The 25,852-nt window shown below is 39.4% G+C and overlaps 1 protein-coding gene across 7 annotated transcripts in view; it reads right to left on the reverse strand.

Annotated features, from left to right (window-relative positions):
* Positions 1–978: 978 nt before the first annotated feature.
* kcnc3a (potassium voltage-gated channel, Shaw-related subfamily, member 3a) overlaps positions 979–25,852 on the reverse strand; it is a 101,068-nt gene continuing 76,194 nt past the window's right edge. For 2 of the 7 annotated variants that reach the window (XM_046865846.1, XM_046865850.1), the window contains one exon: positions 979–6,509. Coding sequence is in view for 4 of the 7 variants with exons in the window: in XM_046865850.1 (XP_046721806.1) it covers positions 6,496–6,509 (14 nt within the window). In the remaining 3 variants the exon portion in view is untranslated. Of the gene's footprint in view, positions 6,510–9,146; positions 9,910–10,948; positions 14,515–25,852 lie in introns of those variants that run through there. The other 5 variants (XM_046865845.1, XM_046865844.1, XM_046865847.1 and 2 more) reach the window with 4 other exon arrangements.

A 25,852-nucleotide genomic window follows, 5' to 3' on the forward strand; every position in this document is an offset into this window, starting at 1 on the left:
TCTCCTGCACATCTGGATTTATGTAAAGAGAAACGTTTTCTATAGTTGCACACACACTACACAAAGTGAGAGATTTCATACACACTCTCACTTCAAATTAAATTAGCAATGAACAGTGTGTGTTTTTTCTGAAGTGTATCAAAGAGTAACATAAAACACATTCAAATGTAGTGAAAGTTGCTCCAAAATTGAAATACTCTGATAAACTTCACAAACCTGATATGGAAAAGGCTGACCTTTCCAGCCATATGTGGATTTTTTCCAAATTGTTCCCACAATGTTGAAAGCATTCAATTGTATAGAAAACTCTGGATGCTGTAGCATGAAATTCACTTGAACTAGGAGACCCAAACCTTCACCTCACCTACATCAGTACCTGACTTTACTAACACTTTTGTGGCTGAATGAATCTCCAAAAAATCGAGTGGATTGTCCCAGAAGAGTGGAGGTTATTATAAGAGAAAATGAAGACACAGTGTAGAATAAGATGCATAAATATTATAGTCTGGTGTCCACAAACATACGGCAATACAGTGCATACTCCAGTACATTAAACACCAACGAGGCAACAAAAGAATTTCGACATTGAATTAAAAAAGAAAGAACACAAGACACGTATTGAAAATTTTGGCAAGAGCTTTTATAATTTTTATTGATTTTTCATAAGCTTTTCTTTTTAAATGTACTCTTTTCATTTCTTTTTTTTTTTTTTTGGTACCATTTCATGTGTATTTTTTTTCTTCCCCTATTTGTAATGAAGACTTTTTTTTTTTATATCAGGTAGGTAAGCATTCACCTTCAAACATTCGTACCTTCAACAGGATAATGTTTTTAAGTCTCGGGTTTTTCTCAACCGTTTGTTAAATTATTACAGTTTATCCCTTTTTTTTTCTTTACATGTTTCAAAAATATAAAAAGGTAAATAATAAACATTCCATTGAAATATATTTTATACAGTTCTCTTGTAGAATTATTTTCTTTGTTTTTTTTTTTTCTTTTTTTTTTTTGTAACATATTATGACATTAAAACTGTGTCCAGCATCGGTCTTAATAGCATAAACCATTCGCTTTTAATAACCGTCTTTCTCTCTATCATTCTTTCCTTCTTTCGCTCTCTTTTTCTCAGGGCTTTCTAGGGGGGAAAAATAGGGCCTAATTAAAGACGAAGTGGCAAAACCATTGGACACACAAAATTTGACGGAACAAAAACAGGGTTTATATTTATTTATTTATTTATTTATTTATTTATTTAGTAATGATTTGTTAAAAAAAATTATGAACTCCAAGTGCACTAAAAATGCACATAAAAAAAAAAACCAGATGAAGATGATTAGACTACATGAATCATGTAATTTTTCCCCCCTGCCCCGGCCTGATGCGAACGAGAGAAAGCCTGGAGAAAGAAAAAGATGGTTACTTCGTTCCATCTGTTCGCACATAAAGTCGAGACCTTTGTTTCATTTAGTTTTTTTCCCCCTCCTTTCCTTTTGAAATCCAACACATGCAGTAATAATTTCGATCTCAAACAATATGATAGAAAAACACAAGAACAAGGGATGCAAAAGAGCTTCTTTCTCAAAAATAGAGAAGGAACAAGGAGCAGAGGAGAGAAGGACGAGGAGGAATGCATACAGGAAAGAGAGAAAGACTGATTTCTTTTCCTTGTTTTTTTTTTTTTTTCATTTTTTTTTCTAGTCCTCTCTGATATGTTACATATTTAGGTTTCGAGGAAATGTATGCGAATGGTGTGCTGAGTGATGGATTAAGGTTGTTTTGTATGTGCGTGTATAAGTGTGTGTGTGTTATTTCAGTGTTCCTCAATCGCAGAAACCCACACACATTCATGAACACATTCATTTACCGTACTCTCTCTCTCTCTCTCTCTCTCTCTCGTCGACGTCGTTTACGTTGTAAATACTAGATCTCGGACTCTCATACACGCAAGATTCTTGAACACGATGGAGGGGAAATAAAAGGGATGTTCGAAACGTAGACGAAGAGAAATTATTGCTTGAACTGATCGGAGTGGACGTTAACGGGCTCCTCGTGACTTCCTGTGGAGCGCGGACTTCCTGTGGAACGTAAGAAGAGCTCCACGTCACACCAAATTCCAACCTGCTGACTTTAGATGCAGCGACAATCTTTTAAATTTTTTTATATTTAACATTATATATATATATATATATATATATATATATATGTTTTGTTTTACATAGCCCTTTTAGCAGCTTGAACTGTGCTCTTCATCATTTCCAGCTTCTGCACTGCATCCACCTCCAAACACAACACATCTGTCAGCTCACTGGCCTGAGAACGATGCCAACCCTGCATAGGTAGTTACTCGACTCCTTTTGTCCTCATCCTGGCCTGGGGTAGTGACTCAGAGACTAAAACATAACAGAAATCAGATCGCTCAATAAATAAAAAAAATGTAATGAGGGTTTTTTCTAGTGCAACACACCGTCCACTTCATCCACCATCTCCCGTGTTCCTGGAGTTGTTCAAAATATAAAACGATGACAAAAGCGATTTACGCTACACACAAACATCAGCCTGGACACGACATCCCGTTCTGTAATGCACTAAACGCCAAAAAACATTTCCTACTAATGTGCACTGAAGAAGCAGCATCCGTGAGTTTCACGATTTTCCTTAGAATTCCTCAAAGGAAGACCTGAACAGCACTGAAGATTTCGATGATGAAATGTATATGTGTTGAGCTGCGCACTGTAAATACTTCACGTTCAACGGACGAGTAAAAAAAACGAACTACGATATACGGTCAGAATCTGTGACCATGTTTTGCCATTTAAAGCACTTAAGTGTTGGGAAATCGAACAGTGACAGTAGAACGAAACCCCCCCAAAAAAATATCATGGTATTGCTCTGACGTGTCGGCGAACACTCTCGTCTTTATTACTGTATCGCTGAATTCACACGGGTATGAGATTTGATGTCAACATGACACTAGTTTGGGTTTTGTGAAGCAACACAGATTCACTAATGTGGCTAAAGCTGTATGGCTACATTTCTATATCTGGACCTAGATCTAGAAATGAACTGAGGAAGTCATGTTTCCTTCTTCTTTCTTCTCCTACACAGTTCTGTGGGAAAGTCTTGGGTCCGATAAGATGTTTAAAGCAAATTTTGACTGTATATACACGAAGCTGTACACGATATTGCTCAGTGTCATGTAAAGAAGGTCCTCAGAAGAGCATATCACAGAGGTACCTCCAGAATATTACTCTTCTTAATGATTAATGATATAGGCTCTGAGATGTTTCTTCACGGACGTCTTTATGTACAATGAGCAAACCATGAAAAGCGAGCGGTACGTAGAGTAGATTAGTTAAGAAAATTGATCGAATAATCATTTTAACATGGAAAATTGAAACGTATCTCAAGGGCTTTTAAACTCCCCCCAAAAAAATCGCCTTGCCTCCGGATTGCTCATTAGGGATAATCATATAGGGACTAAAATATTCTTAATCTATTTATCTGTGTAAAGTTGTTTTTGGGACAATATTTATTGTTAAAAGTGCTCTACAAATAAAACTGTGTTGTTGGAAGGTTGGAGACCTCTGTGTTAGACCACCGTCTTTGCAAGTTCATGTCTAATGAAATGAAAATCCATGTAATGCGTTGGTCTTCCAGTAAGACCTTTGGAAGTATCGCTGTGGGTTAGTTTGGTACACACTCCACTTTCGATACTTGATCTTCCTATCATTTCTTGTTTACCACTAAACAGGATGAACTCGATTGAAATGCAACTAAAATAAATATCCAAAAAATATTCTCAAAATTAAATAAGTGTTTAATTGCCCAGGAAATGACCAAGAACATACATGAGGGGGGGTTGATTTACACTCTGGGACATGATAAAATTATGATAGGGAATGTTACAGGGGACGTAAGTGTGAGGACGTAAACTGTTGCACTGCTATCAACCAATGAAACCAAACAAATGACAGTAGAGGAATGTGATGGTTTGGATATTGTATTGAGTGAAGACAAACCATTTCACCAACTAATCAAACCAATTAATTGTTACAATTTTAATGATTGTAGTGGGCGGAGACATAAGTTGGTGCATAAAGCAATCAAACGACACGAGAAGAATGTTACAGGTTGAGGATTGTAGTGGGCGGAGACAAACCATTGCATCAACCAATCAAATAACTGTAAAGCAATGTTACAATTTTGGAGATCGTAGTGTGTGGGGACATAAGCTATTAGACCAGTCAAATACCTGCTTATGCCTGTTAATCATATGCTACTTTGTCTAGTCGCAGATGGTTCATGCTGCCTGTCACTCAACACTCCCTCTTTTGACGACCCTCTGTAGTTCACAAGAGATCGATTTCAAAAACAAAGCGCTTTTGGTAAACTGAATATGAACCATTGTGCCTAAATCAAATTTCCTGTTATGGCTAAGACCCAGTTTAACATCTAATACCAAAAGAAAGAGAGAAAAAAAAACGCATCCGCTGGACGGTTAATTTGCTTTAAACAGAAAATAATGGCCAAAGACTTTCCCCACTGAGCAGTGCTACTGTAAGACTTCTGATTTGATTCCGAAACAATAGGAAAATCACCCTGAGCGTTAAAAGTTAAAACCTTCTCCTCAGTTGTATGCGCCGGACTAGCGGGGTACGATTAGCCTCCTGATACCGGAAATGAAACCCGAAGCGTCTGAAGTGTTTGCATGGAGCGTGACCAAATAACTACATTTTCCTGCTTGTGTTTTCCATGTTTCCATTCCTGGCCAATGATGGAAGATTTGGTGGTAAATTCCCAGGATGTGACCGCAGGGACGCTGAGATTAGGAACAGCGCGGATAAGCAAGAGTCGTTTGTGTGTGAGAAAATGATGAGTAGAACTAGTATTTAAATAGCAGGAATTTATTTTCCGTATCAGTCGGGAAGGTGGGGTGTGTGAGTGTGTGTGTGTGTGTGTGTGTGTGTGTGTGTGTGTGTCTAAAATCTACATTCTGACTGGATCTTGCAGTCCTACATATATTCATATTTATTTATGAATTTATTTATATTTCTGTATCCCATTTTTTTAAATTGTAAAACAAAAATATATATATTTTCTTATTAATAGAACTTTCTACTGGTAGTTGCATATAACGTAAACCTGCAATGTTTTTCCCGTGATTTTGCTCTTTTTTGAAAATTCCAAGCCCTCTTTTTTTTAAAGTGTGTGTGTGTGTGTGTGTGTATGGGTGTGTCTGTTTAGGGGGAAGTCAGGTGAGGACTTTATAGAAGCAGTAGAGTCATGCAAATTTTTTTTTTCCTCATGCTGGTAAACAAAGTCAGAAAATGCATTAATTTTTTTTTCTTCTCAATTTGCATTCATAATTCTATTGTGTTTCTTTCTCTTCTTTTTTTTTTTTTTTTTAAAACCCCGCCCCCTTTAATTGTTTTAGTTCGAAAGTTTTTCAGCAGGCTCCGTATCCGTTCTGATGAGAAACTCCACCCCCTTCTTCTGGTCCTCCTCTGTGCAGTCAAAAGCAGCGGTCAGGACTGACATGTCTCCTCGAATTTTTTTTTTCCCGTCCCGTCCCGCTTTCTTCTTCCAGGATATATGATATATATATTTTTTTCCATGTCGTTGTTCGTTGTTTTTTTCTTATTTACTTTTAAGTTCATGCCATGCGGTTCAGCTACAGAGGAGGAGAAAAACGCTGACATGTTGACGAAAGACACGAGAAAGACCGGAAAGAGGGGGATGTCCGAGCGTCTTTCCTCCCCATGAATCCTTCAGAGAGTCCGGAATGTGACATGATGAAAGTCGTACTAGATGACAGGAGTTTTTTTTTTTTTTTTGTGGGGCAGACATGAGTCAGTCTCCACCTCCTCACCCTCTCTCTCGTTCTATTTTCTGAGAGGAGGATGAAGTGATAGTGTGTGAGTGGCTGAATTGCATAGAGTTGAATCAAGCTTGGGAAACTGTCCATGGAATTTTCTTTGCCCTTAAAAAAAAAAAAAAAGAAAGAAAGAAGGTGGATCCCGAAGCGGGAACAATCCCTGTTTTCTGAGTCGAAATTTTCCACCTTTAGTGCATGCACACGTTTATTTTTTGTGTTTTTATTTTATAAATCAGACTGGATGCAAAGTGATGGAACCGCTGAGTGCAAGAGAGGAAAGGAAAGTCTTTCCACAGCGTCGGACTGATATGTACGCGAAGAAGCCCAGGTTGAAACAACTGTCCGGTTTTGGAAGAACGAGTGAAAGTCCCACCATCGTAATGGAGGAATGTGCCTGTGCTTGGTATCCATTCAGGGGTTCCATTCATGAGCGGAGACACGACAGATTCCAGTTCCGTATTAGCACCGCTCTGTCTCCTTCCTCTTCTCTTCTCCTCCCTCACTTCTTTTCTCCAAGTGTGTTCTCTCACTTTACAGAGTTGGAATCTGGATTTTTTTTTTGTTTTGTTTGTTTGTTTTTTGGCTGCGGTACCAGATTCTTCTTTACAGAGAAAGCAGGCAGTTCAGAAACTCAGCACTGTGGGAAGAGAGAGAGAGAGAGAGAGAGAGAGAGAGAGAGACAGCCAGACAGACAAATGGGAAACATGGAGAAAAGAGGAAAGACAAGACGAGACGAAAAAGATAGAGAAAATAAAAAGATAGACAGAGAGAGACAGACAGGATGAAGGACAAATAAGAGAAGGGGAAAAAGAGAGAAAGAGAGAGAGAGAGAGAGAGAAAGAAAAGCCACTTAGAACGTCCACATCACTGCATCAAAAACAAACTCATTCACATCATTAATCTGCAAAGCCAAAGCCAGAGACACACATCTGTAAAGCACAGAACATCTGCACAGGTGTCTAACAGACGTTATCAACCAAATGTGAAATGTCAAATGTGTAAAGCAAGAAAGAGAAAAGCAAATCAGCTCACTGTGACATGCGCACACCCACATACACACGTACACACAAACACCCACACACACACAACACACCCACACACCCACACACACACACACACACATCCTCGCGCTCCCTAATGAACGGTCCAGTCTTTGAGGGCCACGAGATCTGCTCGACATTTTTTTTTTTTTTTAAATGTCTCCCATTGAGTTGTTTTTGTCCCTTTAATACCAAAAGCAGTCAATGGCTGTGGGAATGTTGGACATGTGGCAGGACCTGCGGCCTCGAGGACTGACGAGGACAAAAAAAAGAAAAAGAAAAGAAAAAAAAGCACAGGCTCGGCGGAGTCCCGAAATACGGGGTGCGTCCCAAAAAGCACCCTATTCCCTATGAAGTGCCCTTAATATTAACTTATCATTATTACTAGACTGACTGCAGCACTGAAAGGAGCGCCCTGCCTCACAACATAGGGAATAGAGAACGAGTGCACCGTTTGAGACATGAACACAGCTTAGGAACGAAAAGAAAGGATAGACAGATAGACAGAAAGAAAGAAATCACACCAAAACACAAAGCACACGGAGACACACAGAGCAAGGCGGACATACGGAAGCACACGTCGGCGTACGCGAAAAACACACGTCCTTACACTGAGAAGCCGATCAGCTTCCTTCCCTCCTTCCTTCCTTCCATCCATCCTTCCTCCTCTCTTTCTCCCCTTTCAGATTCTCCTCCTTCTTCCCCCAAACTCTCCTCCATTTCCCAGGCGCCTTCCTTCCATCCTTCCTTATCGTTTTTGGAGAATCCACTTTACAACACACACTTGTTTGTTTGTTTTTTTTCCCCCCACACACACGCACTCACCACTCACTCTGTCCGTCCGTCTGTCTTTCGCTCTTTTTTTGTACCACTGTGTTTATTGATTTATATCAATTTGTCAGTTTTTTTGTTTTGTCATCCATTTTTAAGGGGCAGATCACTTTTTTTGCTTTCTTTCTTTTTTTGTTGAAAAAACACAAAAACGAACAGAAGTCAGAGTTGATTGTGAGGTCATGGAGAAAAAGAGGGAAGGAGATGTCATAGATTATGGCAAAAACAAACAACATAAATGTGAGAAAACAGATGGGAGGAAAGGAAGACCTGTGGACGCTTCAGGACGAGTTTCCTCGAAACCCTTTTCTTTTCTATTCCAGTCTTTTGTTTGATTCGGAGTTGACATCATTTTTTTTTTTTTTGCGTTTTTGTTTTTTTTTGGAAGCACTGATAAAAGACCGACGCTGAGAGAGCTATTACCTGAGTAGTGACACGTGACACAGAGAGGATTCTGGATCGTTTTTTTATGTCAAAAATGTACAAATAATATAAAAAAATACAAATCAGTACATGACGAACGTGGCTTTCTCTTTCCTGTGCTTACCTCCTCAGCATTTATATATAAATATAAATATATAATATAAATATATATATATATATATATATATATATATATATATATATATATATATATATATAAATATTTCTGTCAAAAATGAGGAAACACATAGACTTAACTGACACATGCATGTTCCTTATGTTTCTATGCAACAAACTTAAAGATTGGACAGTGAAAGATGAAAGAAAGTTCAGTGGAGTCCAAATGTGACAGTTTTGTCTGAACTTCTGTAAGAGAAGATGTGATCAGACTCCCTCACCCCCACAGTTAAACATGGAGGTGGAAGCCTAATTTAATAAGTTTGGGGTTGTTTTGAAACAGAGCAGGTTGGAGATGTATTCTGTAAATGTGCGAAAACAACCAACATGGCAACCCTTCCATATTTTAACACCATCTAATTCCGTCTGGACTGTGGCTCATTGGAAGCGACTTCACCGTACGACGAGACGACAAGCCAAAGCGACGAATACGTCCAAACTCTAAATGTTATTTAGAGAGCAGACAGACGTCTGGAGTGATGTCTATCATGGAACATCCTGCCCAGTCACCGCACCTACATCCTACTGAACTGCTCTGGGATGAACTCGATCACAGGAAAGAAATCACCAACTAGTGAAAAAACAAATTTAGCAAGTTTTATAGGAGGCACAGCAAAGTAACTGTCCAGATGCTGAAAGTGTGTAAAGATGTTCTTAATGCGAAGGAAGGATTTTTCAATGAAAATAAAATCTTGACATTTATAGATTTGCTTTGTTGCATAGAAACAGAAGGAATATGCATGTGTTTCTTAAAAAACATAAAAGACTAGGTGTTTCCACACTTTAGCACAATATATATATATATATATATATATATATATATATATATATATATATATATATATATATATATGTATTTTATTTGGAATGACTTGTCTCCTGAACTCAGCTCAGCTCTAGAAACGGAAGATAGCAAAATAAAATATAGCTCAAGATGCATGAGGATGCAGTATAAAGCATTCCGGGGATATCGTGTGGTGCAACATGCAACCGTTGAAGACGCATGAGACGTAGCATCGTCCGTTCACGTTTCATACATCCTTATTCTGTTTAAAAAAAAACACAACAAAAAAAACAGCTGAACGTCTGCTACTGATCTACACGTTCGTGTTTGTGTGCTACATCAATTTTTTTTTCAAACTCGAGCGGAAACACTCGAAGGCCTGCGAACGCATTCCGCTACGAGCCTAGAGTGGGCGGGGCGTCGAGCGCTAACACGGCCCCTCTGGCATGCGGAGGAAATCTGAATAATCTGTTCTGCATTCTAAAGGAGAGAGATAGAGAGAGATAGAGAGAGATAAAAAAGAAAGTGAAAAGAAAAGGAAAGAATCATGGAGGGAAGGAAGTAACAAATCAAAACGTGGATAAGGTTGGAGAAGTCATTTAACGGTAAGGGGGCGGGGAAAGGGGTGGGACAAGTGAGTTTGTGGGAGGGGCGTGCTTGTTTGTAACGGGAAGGAGTGTGCACGTGAGGGGAGAAACGGGAGTTTCCTGTTCTAGGTTACTTCACAGTTACAGCTTCTTTTTGCATATATCTGATAAGCAGTGGGCTTTCAGAATAGTTCTCTGTGAAAAGATGAAAAACAAACAAACAAACAAAAAAAATGAAAGAAACAAAGAAACAAACAAAACACAAAGAAATTGGCATCATGAAACGGTCACCAGGCTTACCGAGCGCTTACAGAGTGACAAATTAAACCGTTACAGAGTTCAGACATGCCCCAATACATTAGAACATGAATCCATGATGAAAAGAAAAACTAAATAATAACAATAACCTGATTTTACAGTTATTATGGTCTCCGCCCCCCCCCCTCCCCCCGATAGCATCAAATCATGCATGACTAAGCCCCACCCCTTCAAGAAAAAAAAATTCTTCACCTCAATCATGCAAGTCATAAATATGTATGTGCATATGAATATCTACGCATCCATATGTACACACCCATATGAATATTCACATACATAAAGCTTCAGGTTTTTCATATCAAAAACATTCTTAAGTATCGTACAGACATTCCTTATTGCTCGCACAAAAGGGAAAACCGAATAAACAAACAAAAACAAATCAACAAACAACCACAACAACATGCATTCATAGAGTACAAAGTCATCGTTTTTTTTTTTTTCTTTTAAACTGTACACATCATCGACCTGACGAAGGAACCGAGGACCTTTTTTTAACGCAACAAACGTACAGCGGCGATGAACGGATGGAGGGAGAAAAGGATGGATGGCGAGGATGAGATGTGATGGAGATGAGAGATATGTATATAAAAAAAAAAATTACATTCATTTCCACGTGTGATTATAGGCGTGGAACGTGAGAGGGAAACGTGAACAAGTGTGGCATCATGGGAATGGTACGGAGAATAACGATCCTCATGTTGACGTGTGGATTTTAAAGGACGGAAAACGTGTAGAATACGTTGGAAAAGTGCGAAATCGGTAATAATTCGGAAAAGCGGTGTAAGGATTCGCACGTGACTTCTTTTGGAAGTTTAGTTGGAATGAGATTTAATAGTCTTTATTTGTCACGTATACATTAGAGCACAGTGACCTTCCGACCAGTAACCCAGCACCTTAACCACTGAGCTACTGTTGTTGTTTTCCAGCAAACTGGAGTAAAGAACCACTGTGGTGACATGGTTGGTTATTTTCTTATACGTTTTTGGGCACAAATGAATATAAAAAGTGTATGAAACCCTGATACACTGAGGCCGTGAGATAACAATTTGAGGCCATGTAGTGATAAATTGGGGCCACAAAATAATTTGGGGCCACAAGATAAACTAAGCTATTAGATGATATAATTGAGGCCACAAGACTATAAATTGGGCCACAATATAACAAATGAAGGCCATACAATAATAAATGAAGGCTATGAGATGATAAACTGAGGCCACAAGATAATTAATTGAGGCCATTAGATAACAATTTCAGTCCCGAAGACACCCATCTGAGGGCATAGTGTTATAAATTAAAACCTTGAGATGATAAATTAGGGCCAGAAGATAACAATTTGAGGCCGTTACATGTCAAATTGGTGCCACAAGATCATTTGAGGCCCCATGATTAGCAATTTAAGGCTATGAGATAATAAACTGAGGCAACAAGCTAATAAACTAAGGCCTTTGTTCATGGAGAATACATTAATACTGCCTAATAAACATTTAGGACGAGATAAATTGAGGCCACGAGATAATTTCAGATGTTATAAGTTGAGGCCCGAGAGACTGCCACCATGAAATAATCCAAATCTCATTCTAGATATACAAAATATCCAGATTTCTCATCAGAACTCGTATTGGAAGAGGAGTGAGATGGATACACTGGTGGAATTTGAGTTTGTGGCTCCAGGAACATAGGCATGGACTTCCAGTCCTGGAATGATAAATAAAATTACTGCCATATAATTCTCCTGAGCCATGTTTTTATTCCATACTTTCACAATCTTCAGCTGAACACAATTTGCTCTACCTTGTGAACATAAGATGATAAATGATGGGTTTGAATACAAACTAATCCCTAGTTAGTTATATATACCAAAGTTTTGGGACACCTGACTTCTCCAGCCATATGTGGTTCTTCCTCGAACTTTTACCACAAAATTGGAGGCGCACAGTCATAATTTTCCCTTCACTTGAACTAAGACCCAAACCTGTTCCAGCGTGACGATGCCCCTGTGCACAAACCCGGCTCCATAAAGATGAGCAGTAATCTCCACAAGTGTGTGGAACATCTCGTTAGAAGAGTGAAGGTTATTCTAACAGCAAGTCAATGTCTTTATATGTTATCTCGTGGCCACGCCTTATTATAGAAATAACCAGTCACCTCAGCGTATAGAGCATCAGGTAGGATATCTTGTTCCTTCTGCTCACGTTTGCATTCGTGATCACGTGCTTGAAACGTCACGTGTAAACGGACAATCCTCGATTCCTGCAGATTGTAATTTACACACAGCTTGTTCTAGGGTGTGTATGTTTTTGAGGGTGAGGAAAGGAAGGTGAGGTGATGAAGGCAGGCACTCACACACACACACACACACACACACACACACACACACACACACACACACACCAGACAATGAAGGTTAAAAATGATAGAAAGCATTCTGGATACATCTTAAATAACAGCAATGCATCAAAACTTTTCAATATACAAATATATAATATTTGTTTTAAAGTCGAACAGTGGATGATGAGCGTCTGCTGCTACTGACACTTTTTTTTACAGTCGTTCACAGAGGAGGAAAAAAAAAGGGGTGAAATTTTTTTTTTTTTTCTAAGCCATCACTGATTTTATTTAACAGTGCATAGGAAGGCTTAGATCTGACTTTGAAATCTCTCCAGATTCACACACACATGCACACACTCCAACACACAGTCATCAACACACACACACACACATCTCTCTCTGTGCCATTTTCAGCATTAAGTCTTTATCTTTCATCTCCTACTGACCGCTTGTCAGTCCAGCATCCAGTCAACGTTCCCTCCTTTTTGATTTTGTCAGTTTTTTTTTTTTTTTTTTTTTGGCAGAAAGGGAAGATCGGCATCCGAGAGACAGAGCAGGCAACGAAATAGGAGAAAGAAGAAAAGAGAAAAGAACAAAAAGAAGAAAGGAGGAAAGGAAAAAGAAAAAAAAGAAGAAAAGAAAGGGAATGTAAAAAAAAAAAAAAAGAAAAAAAAAAAAGAAAAAACTTACTGCATTCAAACTTTAGGAATCACAGTAACCAGGTGGATGGGATCAATAATGAGAAGGATCATGATGATGTATGAGGATGATGATGATGATGAAGAGGGGTTTCAGGGGGTTTAGTTCCTCAGCACATCGGCCTCTCATTGTCTTTGATATGTCGTTTAATGATCAAGTAATGTAGGAAGGAGGATGTTGTAGAGTACAGCATTCCCTTCATGCACTGGTGGAGGGAAAAAAAAGTGGGCGGGGATTCGAGGGAGACCCGGGACGGGGAGCATCCTGAAGCAGTGCAGAAGGTCACATGTTCCTGGATAAGATGCCTCTTTTTTGAGTCATTTGTCCTTTTTTTTTCTCTTGAACCCTTCGCCCTCACCCTTCTGTTAGTCATGCTTTCGTGGTTAAATAGTAGCGAAGCTGAATTTACACAGACGTCGTGTCCCGCTACTGTCCAAACCAGAAACGCACATTTCAGCCTGTTTTGTATTGCAGTGTCCCAAAAGCCTGATACAAAAATAGAGACTTCTTACTGCAAATGTGCGATTCCTTTTTTCCCTCTTCGATTGATATTAATATTGATAGTAACCGTAATAAAAAAAAAAAAAACAAACGATTGTTACATGCTGATGAATAGAAAGGTGTCCTCGTTACACCGGGGTGTGTTTATTACCCGGAGCGACTCCGTCTCGCCCTCTTTACCCCACTGGGATCCAAGCTGGAATTATTTTGATTGTTAAATCTTGTGAATATTCATTGATTAAATTTGCGTTTACATGCATTAGAATCCAAGCTTGGACGATTACATTATTATTATTATATCTTTTTTTTTTTTTTAAACCCCGAGAGCTTCAGGAAGTCTCTCGGTGTGCGTCTACTTCACAAATGATCTATAAATCCAGCAATTGAGTAAGAGGGAAAGCCGTGTATGTCAGTTCACTATGTGACTACGTTGATATAAGCACAGAAATCACCTCGTGTTCCTGAAGCCAGTGATTTCAATTCTATAGGTACAGTAGAACTGTAGGTACTGGTAAAGCCTTTGTCTTTGTAATTGTGAATCGAATAAAGCTTCCTAAATGTTATATGTTCAGCACTTGAAGCCAGGGGGATTTTAAAAGGGGAAAAAAAGACCCCCAGCTACCCTAAAGTCCCACCCCGTTGAGGCGTGTGATAGTGAAAAGCGTGACCTTTATTAACCTCCAACCAGTTCTGCTGCGACATTGCTACATGGTAAATCATTATTATCACTAGTATTAATGCTTCACGGTGCATCTTGGGTTTTTTTGTCATTTTTTTCCTGCGTCGAGCGCTACAAAATGGATGGGATCGGAGAACGGCAGCGGCGCAGAGGTCCGGGAGAGTCGTAGGGTTCATAGGGGGTGCTGTTGATGGGCGTGATGGGGGTCAAACGCAGAGGAGCGCCAGACATCCCGGAAATGTTGTTCAGGCTTCGGGACTTTTCGTAGCCAGCAGCTGGAGCGTTGCGGGGACGATGAAGACGTTCGATTTCCAAGCATTTGAGATGAAGGGGTTTTTTTGGAATGTTTTGTAGATCGGGCATTATAAATGGCAATGAAAATAAAGGTGAAGAAATGGGATTTTTTTTTTGTTTGTTAAATGGAACAATCGGATTGGCAAATAACAATAGGCAAAGCAATAATAATAATAATAATAATAATAATAATAATAATGATAACAATAATAATAATAATAAGGAAAAAAAAAAGAAAAAAAATATTGTGTATGTGAAACACAAAGGCAGACAGACAGACAGACAGAGAGACAGACAGACAGACAGACAGAGACAGAGACAAGGACAAAACAGGAAAATGCGAGTTATGAAATATGTCATCAAATTTTCTTCTTTAGAAAAAAAAAAAAAATGGTATAGCAGCGTTTTTTTTGTTTGTTTATTTTTTTAATTAAAAAAAGCGCTCCCAGCCGTACACAGTGGCGATGGAGGTCGGGCACACGTGGTGGAGCAGGTGGATGAAGCACCTGATGTGTAACTCGAAAAATGTAAGTCGTGAGCTCAAGAAAGTGGGGAAGAAGACAAAAAAATAAATAACAACAACAAGAGCGAGTTTAGCATCCAGGTGTTTGATCCAGTCTCGGACAGGGACGCTCCGCATTCTATACAACCGCAAGGGGACAGACAGACAGACAGACAGATGGACAGACAGACGGCAGCCTGAGAGCCTTTGCACAAGGCTGTGAGGCTGAAGTCTCGTCCCAGGCCTCTGGAACCCCGTGAAGCTCTCTGCGACTCAAATGTCTGCTGGGTTGCCAGATGTTGCTTATATACGTGTAATGATTGAGCGGTTAATCATATATATGTATTATGTGTGTTACAGAAATGAGCTTCACGCGGTCCAAAAGTGCTTTTAAGCTTTCCTTCCACATCCGTTCGAATCCAGATGATTGTCACCTTGTGATTATTATGCATTCTTATTCTTTTTTTTATCCAGTCGACAATTTTGAAAACCTTTTATTGAAGCATTAGTGCTTTTTTTTTCTAAATTCTCTGAAATGACCTGAAATTGGGATCAAATATGAATGAAGATTGGGCAAAAATAACTGTCACTTGAAGCACAATTAGAGGAGAGTTGGTCAGGAACGTCTACCAGATAGGTCACTTTGTAGATCAGGAACAATCAAAGCATGAATGTATTTATTAGCTCAAGTACCAGGAAAGGAACCTTCCATGATCTGGAGAAAACTAAAAGTATTACAGGTTTTCTCAGTTGCTTTGAAGCGTTTCTCAGATCAGAAATGAAAAACGTTTTCAAAACTACTTGTGTAACCTCCACCTCATGGAGTCACTTCATCATGAAAGTATTTTCTCGTCACTTAAAACAAATTGTGAATGCTTTATAATCGATTGTGTAAAATCGCCTACGGTTTTCTTACGTTATCGATTGTTTATGTCAAGCTGATAATAAATTCATATAATATTATAATATACTGGTTCTTACCAAAACATCTAGATTTTAGTTTTAGTGGATAATTATAATCTGTCAAATTTCTATTACAGTTTTTTTCTCAGTTGTTTTGAATCATCCGTAATATCTGCAAACCAGTAAGTGCATTTTTTTAAAACAATTTGTACAATTTTACAAAAACAGCACAAAAGCCTGGACGTTTCTTCCAATCCTTCGTTCATCTCTCAAAAGTAAGTATTTGTGTCAACGAACATCTCATTCCCATCAGAATAACGAGTTTTTTAAATCGTTTTTTACAAACAAGATCGCCACAATGTTTAGTCGTGGTATCAGTATGACGCACGGTTTCCTGATGTAAACTACGGTTCGGGTCACAATGAGTAAAAAAAGCATGAGGCTGAATTTCAACCGCACAAATTAATTGGTCTGATTTGCATATTTGATTTATGTCGATTGCAAGAGACGGACTCACACTTTTACTGTACTGTATCAGTGTTCGTTCGTTTCCTGGTTGTTCCTCCATTTTAAAAAAGTCTGTGTTTCGCTCCGTCACCAGTTGAAGGTTCACGAGATTCACCTTTGACCTGTTTTAGAGAACCAGTCGATCAGCTGATGCTGTTCACTCGCCTTCATTAGAGATGTTTTATAGGTTACAACTATTCAGGTAAGAATATATATAGTATATATACAGTACAGACCAAAAGTTTGGACACACCTTCTCATTCAAAGAGTTTTCTTTATTTTCATGACTATGAAAATTGTAGAGTCACACTGAAGGCATCAAGGGCTATTTGACCAAGAAGGAGAGTGATGGGGTGCTGCGCCAGATGACCTGGCCTCCACAGTCACCGGACCTGAACCCAATGAAGATGGTTTAGGGGTGAGCTGGACCGCAGAGTGAAGGCAAAAGGGCCAACAAGTGCCAAGCATCTCTCGGGGAACTCCTTCAAGACTGTTGGAAGACCATTTCAGGTGACTACCTCTTGAAGCTCATCAAGAGAATGCCAAGAGTGTGCAAAGCAGTAATTAAAGCAAAAGGTGGCTACTTTGAAGAACCTAGAATATGAAATTTTTCAGTTGTTCTCACTTTTTTGTTATGTATATAATTCCATATATAATTCCACATGTGTTAATTCATAGTTTTGATGCCTTCAGTGTGAATCTACAATTTTCATAGTCATGAAAATAAAGAAAACTCTTTGAATGAGAAGGTGTGTCCAAAAGTTTTTTGGACCACTGTACCAAAGCATTCGCAATTTGTTCCGTACGACAAAGATTGCTTTTGTGCACAAGTGACTCCGTAATGTGGATGTCGAACAAACAGTTTTGAGAATTAAATTTCTGATCGGAGAAACGCTCCAAAGCAGCGAACCCTAATGCAGTACAAAAAGCGTAAACATTGTGCTATAATGTGTACATTTGTGCTGTTGAAATTCGTAGTACAGAAGTAATTCAGTCGTGTGCATTTTATAATCATCGTAATCCAAACCGCATCAGGAAACGTTGAAACCGTGCGCCGTCATAGTGAACAATAACAAAAGTTATTGTACACGAATAATATATATATATAATATTGTACATAAGATAATACACACAAATCCATTGTGTTGTGCCGTTTGTACAAACAGTTTTCGAGAAATGCACTTACAGATTTACAAATATTAAGAATGAATCGAGAAACAGTTCAAAGCAACTGAGAAAAACTGTGCATACCAAAAGTATTGGGACACCCGACTTTTCCAGGCATTTGTGTTGCTCTTCCACAAAATTGTACGTCTGTGAGCTGATGTATTGTATGTGGAAGTAGGTAGGTGGGCATTATAGGAGAGTTGCTGGGAGAAATCTCTGTCTAAAAGGACCACAAATATGGGCTACAACTCGAGTAATAACGACGATGAGGTAATATGCGAGTGTGTGTTACAGACAAACGATCCTCAACAACATAGTCGTGTCAAATAAAAATACACACAAAGTGATCGATCGGTATCTGTTTCTTTTTTATTTTCTCACTAACACTTAACGTTTTGTAACGAAACATCCGGTGTTCAAAAAGCTTTTGACTGGATTTTAGTGTAGAAACAATCAAATATTTCTTTTCACACTCGAAAGACAGGAAGCAGAAACTCGTATGTCAATTGTCGGAATCGGCTCATGACGGAAACGTGAATTTGTTTCCCCAAACAAAAATAGCGAGTCTTTTTTTTGAACGTGTTGAATTTTATGGATAATGCACGTGTTTCAGGTAATATTTCTGCCCCACTGGTCGATCTGTTCACCTGGAGAACGGATGAGGAAGGAAAGCCGGCAGTATGACATCATCAACACTTCATTCTGTACACGAGAGGACTCCCTCCACACTGACACACAACCACAATGAGCCAAGAATTCGATTGGGATAGTGAGATAGATTAATATCGATTAATTGATCGATTGTTCAACTTTGAGAAGTGGATGTTGGTGGACGGAGGAACAGTGGTGTGGTGAGAAAGTCGTTAGTGTCAGTTTTGTCAGTGGTCGTTTCTTCAGTCCCTGGTGTGACGCTGGTCTGTGCTAAGGCGAATGGGAGTTTGTGTGTATGTTTTGTGTGTATATATATATATATATATATATATATATGTGTGTGTGTGTGTGTATGTGTGTGTACATGTATGTGTCAGAATGCCCTTTTCACAGTCACTCCTACAATAGTGACCTGTGAGCAGCCACGCAGCAAAGCATGTTGGGATGGAGAAGCCAGATTACAATCAAACCCAAACAATCCGTTATCGTGATATCGTTCACTGATGTAACATTCATGTCCCTCTGTGTATTTAAACACTATACTGCCAAAAATTTGTGGACACCCGGTCATAAGTATTGCATGTGCTTTTTGAGCATCGCATTCCACTTTTGATTCCCTTCCCTCTTCCATTGATGTTCCACTAGATTGTGCTTGTGGACATTTGTGTTTATCAGCCACAAGGGTGTTTTTAAAGTCAGGTACTGATGTAGGTGAGGTGAGGAGGCTTGGGGGGTTGGGGGGTGCGGGTGTCAATGCAGTCAGTGTTTCAATTCATCCCAAAGGTGTTTAAAAGAGTTGAGGTCAGAGCAGATCTTCCACTCCAAACCATGTCAATCATATCGTCATGGCTTTGTGCAGAGGGGCATTGCCATGCTGGAACAGGTAGTTCAATTTTAAGACATCCGATACAATTGTATACCTCCAGCTTTGTGGAAAATAACCCCATATGGCAGGAAAGATCAGGTGTCCCAGTACTTTTGTCAAACTTTTGGCCAGAAGCACCTGACTTCTCCACCCATATGTGCTTCTTCACCCCACTGTTGGAGGCACACAATTGTATTGGATGCCTTTGGATGTGGGATGAATGCGAATGCTGACAGCACCCCAGGCCTCACCTCACCTCACCTCACCTCACCTGCATCAGTACCTGACTTCACAAACACCCATGTGGCCAAAGTAGCATCTCCATGAACAAAATTTAGTGGAACATCTGCCCAGAAGAGCGGAGGTGCATATAAATGGAAATGAGGAACAAATGTGGAATACGATGTTCAGAAGGTACATTATAGGAGATTAGGTGTCCAAAAACCTCAGTATATACAGTTGTGTTCAAAATTATTCAACCCCCAATGCTATAAATGGTTTTAGGGAATTTAGTGTACATTTGTAATTGTATTCAGAATGAAATCCTACAAGGACTTCTTAAAGAACCATATGCAACTAAAATGCCATCAATTAGTTTTATAATACAGTAGTAAATGTTTCTTTTGTGAATTCTTCATTAACATAATTATTCAACCCCCAAGTGACATTCAATCTTAGTACTTAGTACAACATCCTTTTACAGTTATAACAGCTTTTAAACGTGAAGCATAGCTTGACACAAGTGTCTTGCAGCGATCTACGGGTATCTTCGCCCATTCATCATGGGCAAAAGCCTCCAGTTCAGTCACATTCTTAGGCTTGCGCACTGCAACTGCTTTCTTTAAGTCCCACCAGAGGTTCTCAATCGGATTTAAGTCTGGTGACTGCGATGGCCACTTCAAAATGTTCCAGCCTTTAATCTGCAACCATGCTCTAGTGGACTTGGAGGTATGCTTGGGATCATTGTCCTGTTGAAAGGTCCAACGTCTTCCAAGCCTCAGGTTTGTGACGGACTGCATCACATTGTCATCAATATCTCCTGGTACTGAAGAGAATTCATGGTACCTTGCACACGCTGAAGCTTCCCAGTACCTGCAGAAGCAAAACAGCCCCAAAGCATGATTGACCCCCCGCCATGCTTCACAGTAGGCAAGGTGTTCTTTTCTTCATAGGCCTTGTTCTTCCTCCTCCAAACATAGCGTTGATCCATGGGCCCAAACAGTTCTAATTTTGTTTCATCAGTCCACAGAACACTATCCCAAAACTTCTGTGGTTTGTCCACATGACTTTTGGCATACTGCAGTCGACTCTTCTTATTCTTTGGGGACAGCAAGGGGGTGCGCCTGGGAGTTCTGGCATGGAGGCCTTCATTACGCAGGGTGTGCCGTATTGTCTGAGCAGAAACTTCAGTACCCACATCTGACAAATCTTTTCTCAGTTCCTCAGCAGTCACACGGGACTTTTCTCCACTCTACGCTTCAGGTAGCGCACAGCAGTCAAAGTCAGCATCTTCTTTCTGCCACGACCAGGTAGCGTTTCAACAGTGCCCTTTGCCTTGAATTTGCGAATGATGCTTCCTATGGTGTCTCTTGGTATGTTTAACATCTTTGCAATCTTCTTATAGCCATTGCCCTTCCTGTGAAGAGTAATCACCTGTTCTCTTGTCTTCCTGGACCATTCTCTTGACCTCACCATGTTTGTAACCACACCAGTAAATGTCTAGAAGGAGCTGAGTATCACAGTCATTTTAAAGCTGCCTAATTGGTGCTTATTAGGCTTTATTGCTGCTCCCTGATATCCACAGGTGTTTTCAATACCTGATTGAAAACACTTCATTGAACCTCTGTTCTTCAGAGTGGTAGTCTTTAAGGGGTTGAATAATTATGTCAATGAAGAATTCACAAAAGAAACATTTACTACTGTATTACAAAACTAATTGATGTCATTTTAGTTGCATATGGTTCTTTAAGAAGTCCTTGTAGGATTTCATTCTGAATACAATTACAAATGTACACTAAATTCCCTAAAACCATTTACAGCATTGGGGGTTGAATAATTTTGAACACAACTGTACAGTGTGTATGTATCATATCTCTCTCTCTCTCTCTCTGTACTCCTCTTGTCATCTTGTCTCTTTCTTTTTATCTGTCTCTATCTCTTAGTTTCCTTCTCTTTGGATCCATCTAGCTGTCCTTTTGTCTCTCCATGTCCTTTCTGCCTTGCCTCCTCTTTCTCTCTGTTTGTTATTACCTGTGTCTGTCTCTTTTTCTCTCTCTGTCACCTTCTATCTGTCCATCTGTCTGTATCTCCCTGTCTCTTCTTCTCTCTCTCCCTTTCTCTGAACGATTGTGTAAATTAGGCGTGAGGTCACATGACCGGCCCCGGGCGAAAGGCGCCGGACACACACACAGCACTACTTTTTTGCACTGTGGGAAAATCCAATCCGTGTATCCAGAACAGAATTTGTTGCCTGACTGAGCAGGACGTCCATAACGATCTGATCACGCCACGTCCGAGTCCTTGTCTCCAAGCGTCTAGCTGTTACTCTGTCTTCTTGGTCTAGACCTGGGCTTTTTCTGGCTTCCTGCTGATGCGCTGAACAGGAAGCTGGAGACCCCCGGGTTTCAAACCAAAGCGCAGCAGATTTACTTTTCATTTACATTAGCGCAGGATTTAAAGCTTAGAGCTGAGCTTCATCATGCAAGCGGCTTTTCTTACTGCCGAGTGTGTGTGTGTGTGTGTGCACGCGCACGCACGTACCTCGGGTCAGACTTTAGTAACACTACGGACACTGTAGCGCCGGCCTGAGGGTGGGATGGGAGATGGGGAAAGTGAGGGGTGAAATATTACACCTGCTACAGTTTCGGTGATTCAGTCGTAAATGTGATATTTAATAATTATAATAATAATATTAATAATAATAATAATAATAATTAATATTGCAGCAATCCTTTCAGATGTTTATTCGGTTTGTTTATTCCGTTTCTCTCTTTCAACTCCTCTGTCTGTATCTCACTCTCTTCCTCACTTTGCCACTCTTTCTGACTGTCTCTTTCTATCAGCCTCATTCCTTCTCTCTGTCTATTTCTTTTACTCTCTGTCTCTCTCTTTAAGCATCATTCCCTCTTTTTCTCTCTCTCTCTCTCTCTCTCTCTCTCTCTCATTTTCTCTTTAAGCTCTTTGACACTCTGTCTATCTGTTTGTCTCTCTCGCTTTCTGAACTTTACTTGCCTTGCTTTCTATTTCTCTTTCTTGGTGTCCCTCTCTCTCAATCTATCAGTTTGTATGTCTCTTCTTCTGGAAAAACGGATCAACATCCTGTTTCTGGTTAAACTTAAATAGGCTGCACTCTGAGCTGAAATTCACTGCCAATGTAGAGAAACGATTTGCTTTTATCGAATAAATTGATAAAAAAATCAATGCGTCTTGTTGAAAATCGATACACACACTATGTGGACAAAAGTTTGTGGACACCTAACCATAAGATTAGTATGCACTTCTTATTGAACATCCCATTCTACATTTAGTCCTCGTGTTCTAATATAATATCCTCCACTCTTCTGGGAAGATGTTCCACTAGATTATTTGGTCTGGGGTGAAGTCAGTGTGAAAAAAATCGTCCTAAAGGTGTTCAATAGGTTTGAGGTCAGAGCTCTATAGAAGAAGATCTTCAACTCCAACCCATGTACAGTATATCTCCATGGAGCCGGCTTTGTGCACAGGAGCATCGTCATGCTGGAACAGGTTTGGGTCTCCTAGTTGAGCGAAGGGAAAAATTCATGTACCTGCTTCCAAAGACATTTTATACAATTGTATGCCTCCAACAGTTTGGTTAAAGAGCACATCTGGCTGGAAAAGACTCTTTTCTTGACTCCTGGATCTTGACTCGACTCTTGAATTTGATGTGGCTCTTGAAAAAACTCTTCAATCTTGACTTGACTCTTTAACTACAGATTCCTGTCTGGACTCTTGCCTTTTAATCCGACTCTCAACTCGACTCGAGTTATGACACCTAACCCAACTAGCTCTTAATTCTTGACTCTTTTAATTTTTGACTCAATTATTTTGATGTGACTTTGACTCTTTGTACTAATAGTTTGGTTAAAAAGCAGATTAGGCTAGAAAAGTCAGGTGTTCCAATATTTTTGGCCATATAGTGTGTGTGTGTGTGTGTATATATATATATATATATATATATATATATATATATATATATATATATATATATATATATATATATACTGTAATATAATATATATAATTTAGTTTTTCTTTTTCTAGAAATGTTTATGAATACGTGCATCATTTCAAGACACGCCCAACGAGCAAAACATTGCTAATGAATGAAAAATGTCTGTTTATATAATAAAATATTTGTATAATTTTTTTAAACATTTTTACGACTGAATCCAGGTTAATATTTGCGATATCCAAAAGTGGATATCCGTCTGTTAGTACAGAGGAGGTGTGTGTGTGTGTGTATGAACATGTCATGATACACACCAACCAAGAAAAGAAACAACTCCAGCAATCTATTACACACACATTTAACACTCGGCGTTACAATGTGCACAGGGATACACAATTCACATGATACACATTTGGAGGAAAATAAAAACACAGAACAAAACAACAAAATAACAACAACAATATGGAGTACAGAGCATGTATGTGGAGATCATACATGGTAGAAACGGTGTGTAATTGTGAGTGGAGTGTACAATATACTCTTACACACACATACAACACACAAATGCTGGTTCCCCCATGAGGTTTTTGTACAGTAGCAGTAGTAGTTTTCAGAACATAGCTGGTGTTTGATGCATCCCTGATCTCACTCTCACCTGCGGATAATAAATATCTCATACACTCTGTTCTGAACTGGTACATTAATCAGAGTCAGGGCCTTCAAAGAGCCGGCAAGGCGTAAAAACCACTGCAGCATCAGTAAACACCAGTTGGAACCCACCAATCTGCAGCTGGGTGTGGATAAAAGAGGAAAAGAGGCGGAGCGAAAGAACACAAACTTTTTCATGTCCAATTTGAGGTTCATATGTGCTAAAATCCTCTGGACCTCCACTGCATTCTGCGAATTTGAGGCTGGCATTTGCACCAACATCTCTACTAATTCTCCATTACTTCTCCACTACATCTTCACTTCTTCTACACTACTTCTTGTCTACTTTTTAAAGCCAAGGAAGCTCAGAGTGTCACTGTGTAAACAATAATAAAACACTTGGCCCAGCTTTCGACTTGACTCTTGACTCTTGATACGGCTCTTGACCCGATTCCCAACTCTCAGCTCAACTCTCAATTCTTGACCTGACTTTTGACTTTTCATGTGGTTTTGTACCAACACCAAACTGCTGGACTCTTATCGGAAGTTCATGAGTTCAAATCCCATCACCCCCAAGCTGCCCCTGCTGGGCCCCTGAGCAAGGCCCTTAACTCTCAGTTGTATAAATGAGTAATCTTGTCGCGATTCTTGACTTCTGCCCAGAGCACAGTGATGGCACTGATGCCTCAGGTGCAGTGGCGTGATGAGACTCAGGATTTAGACAGTGGTTGTATACCAGCGCACAATCAAATATGCAAACGTGTGATACTGCACACAAACTGGTTTAATCTTTTATTGTGTTATGCTCACTGGTTGTGTTACACATAACTCAGTTATTTTTATTTATTTTGTAATTCTGACTAATTGTATATTTTTTGTGTTGCACAATTTAGTTTTTTTTATCCACTGTGTTACACAATTCTGAGTTTTACTTTTTTGTGTTACACAATTCTGAGTTTTACTTTTTTGTGTTACACAATTCTAGGTATTTATTCATTTATTGTGCTACACATTTCTGAGTTTGTATTATTTTATTTATATTGATACACAATTCTGAAGGGTTTCTTTTCATTTATTGTGTGACAAAATAATTAGAATTTTTTATTTATTGTGTTATGCAATTCTAAGGGTTCTTAGAAGCTGAGGTGCCTGTGGAGTAACGTTTGATCAGACGTATCACAATCAGCGTGGCACCTTTACACCAGTCTGTTCACTAGTGGACAAAGTAGTGTCCCAGTTTATGTGCTGCTGAATGCTGAAGCTAAATTCATTGTGACGCTTCACTCGTATTTTCAGATTCTACATGTGACTCACTTCTTGCTGCGCTGCGACTGCGAACATTGTCACTGTTAGAAGTGCAATAATGAGAATAATGGACAACGACAATGCTTAACCATACATCCCTATGTTCTTCCTCATGACTGCACATGAGCTGAAATATTGATCAGTGCAGGTTCTATAGGAAGCCCAACCTCAATAAATAGTTGGGACAGTTTAGGGCTGACCGCTGTGACCCCGGTCGATCGGTAACGGCCGCACGTGGCTCAGCACGTGACACGATCGACACGAGGTTTCATGTAGAACGTACAATACGATGGAAAGATCTCACATGTAGTGATGGTGCAGAACATAAGAGAACATAAGAACTGTTTATTTGACACTATGTGGACAAAAGTTGTGTATGTGGACACCTGACCATAAATTTGGTTTCGAGCTTACTAAACACTAGATTTTCCTCCTGGTAATATTTTCCACTTGATTTTAAGCAGATTTGTGCTCACAAGGGTGATAGTGATGTAGGTGAGGTGAGGAGGCCTGGGTTGCCTCAGCGGGAAAAATTCATCCCAAAGGTGTTCAATAGGATTGAAGCTTTATAGCAGGAGATTT

The sequence above is a fragment of the Silurus meridionalis genome, chromosome 14 (genome assembly GCF_014805685.1).
Source record: "Silurus meridionalis isolate SWU-2019-XX chromosome 14, ASM1480568v1, whole genome shotgun sequence".
Lineage (NCBI taxonomy): Eukaryota > Metazoa > Chordata > Actinopteri > Siluriformes > Siluridae > Silurus > Silurus meridionalis.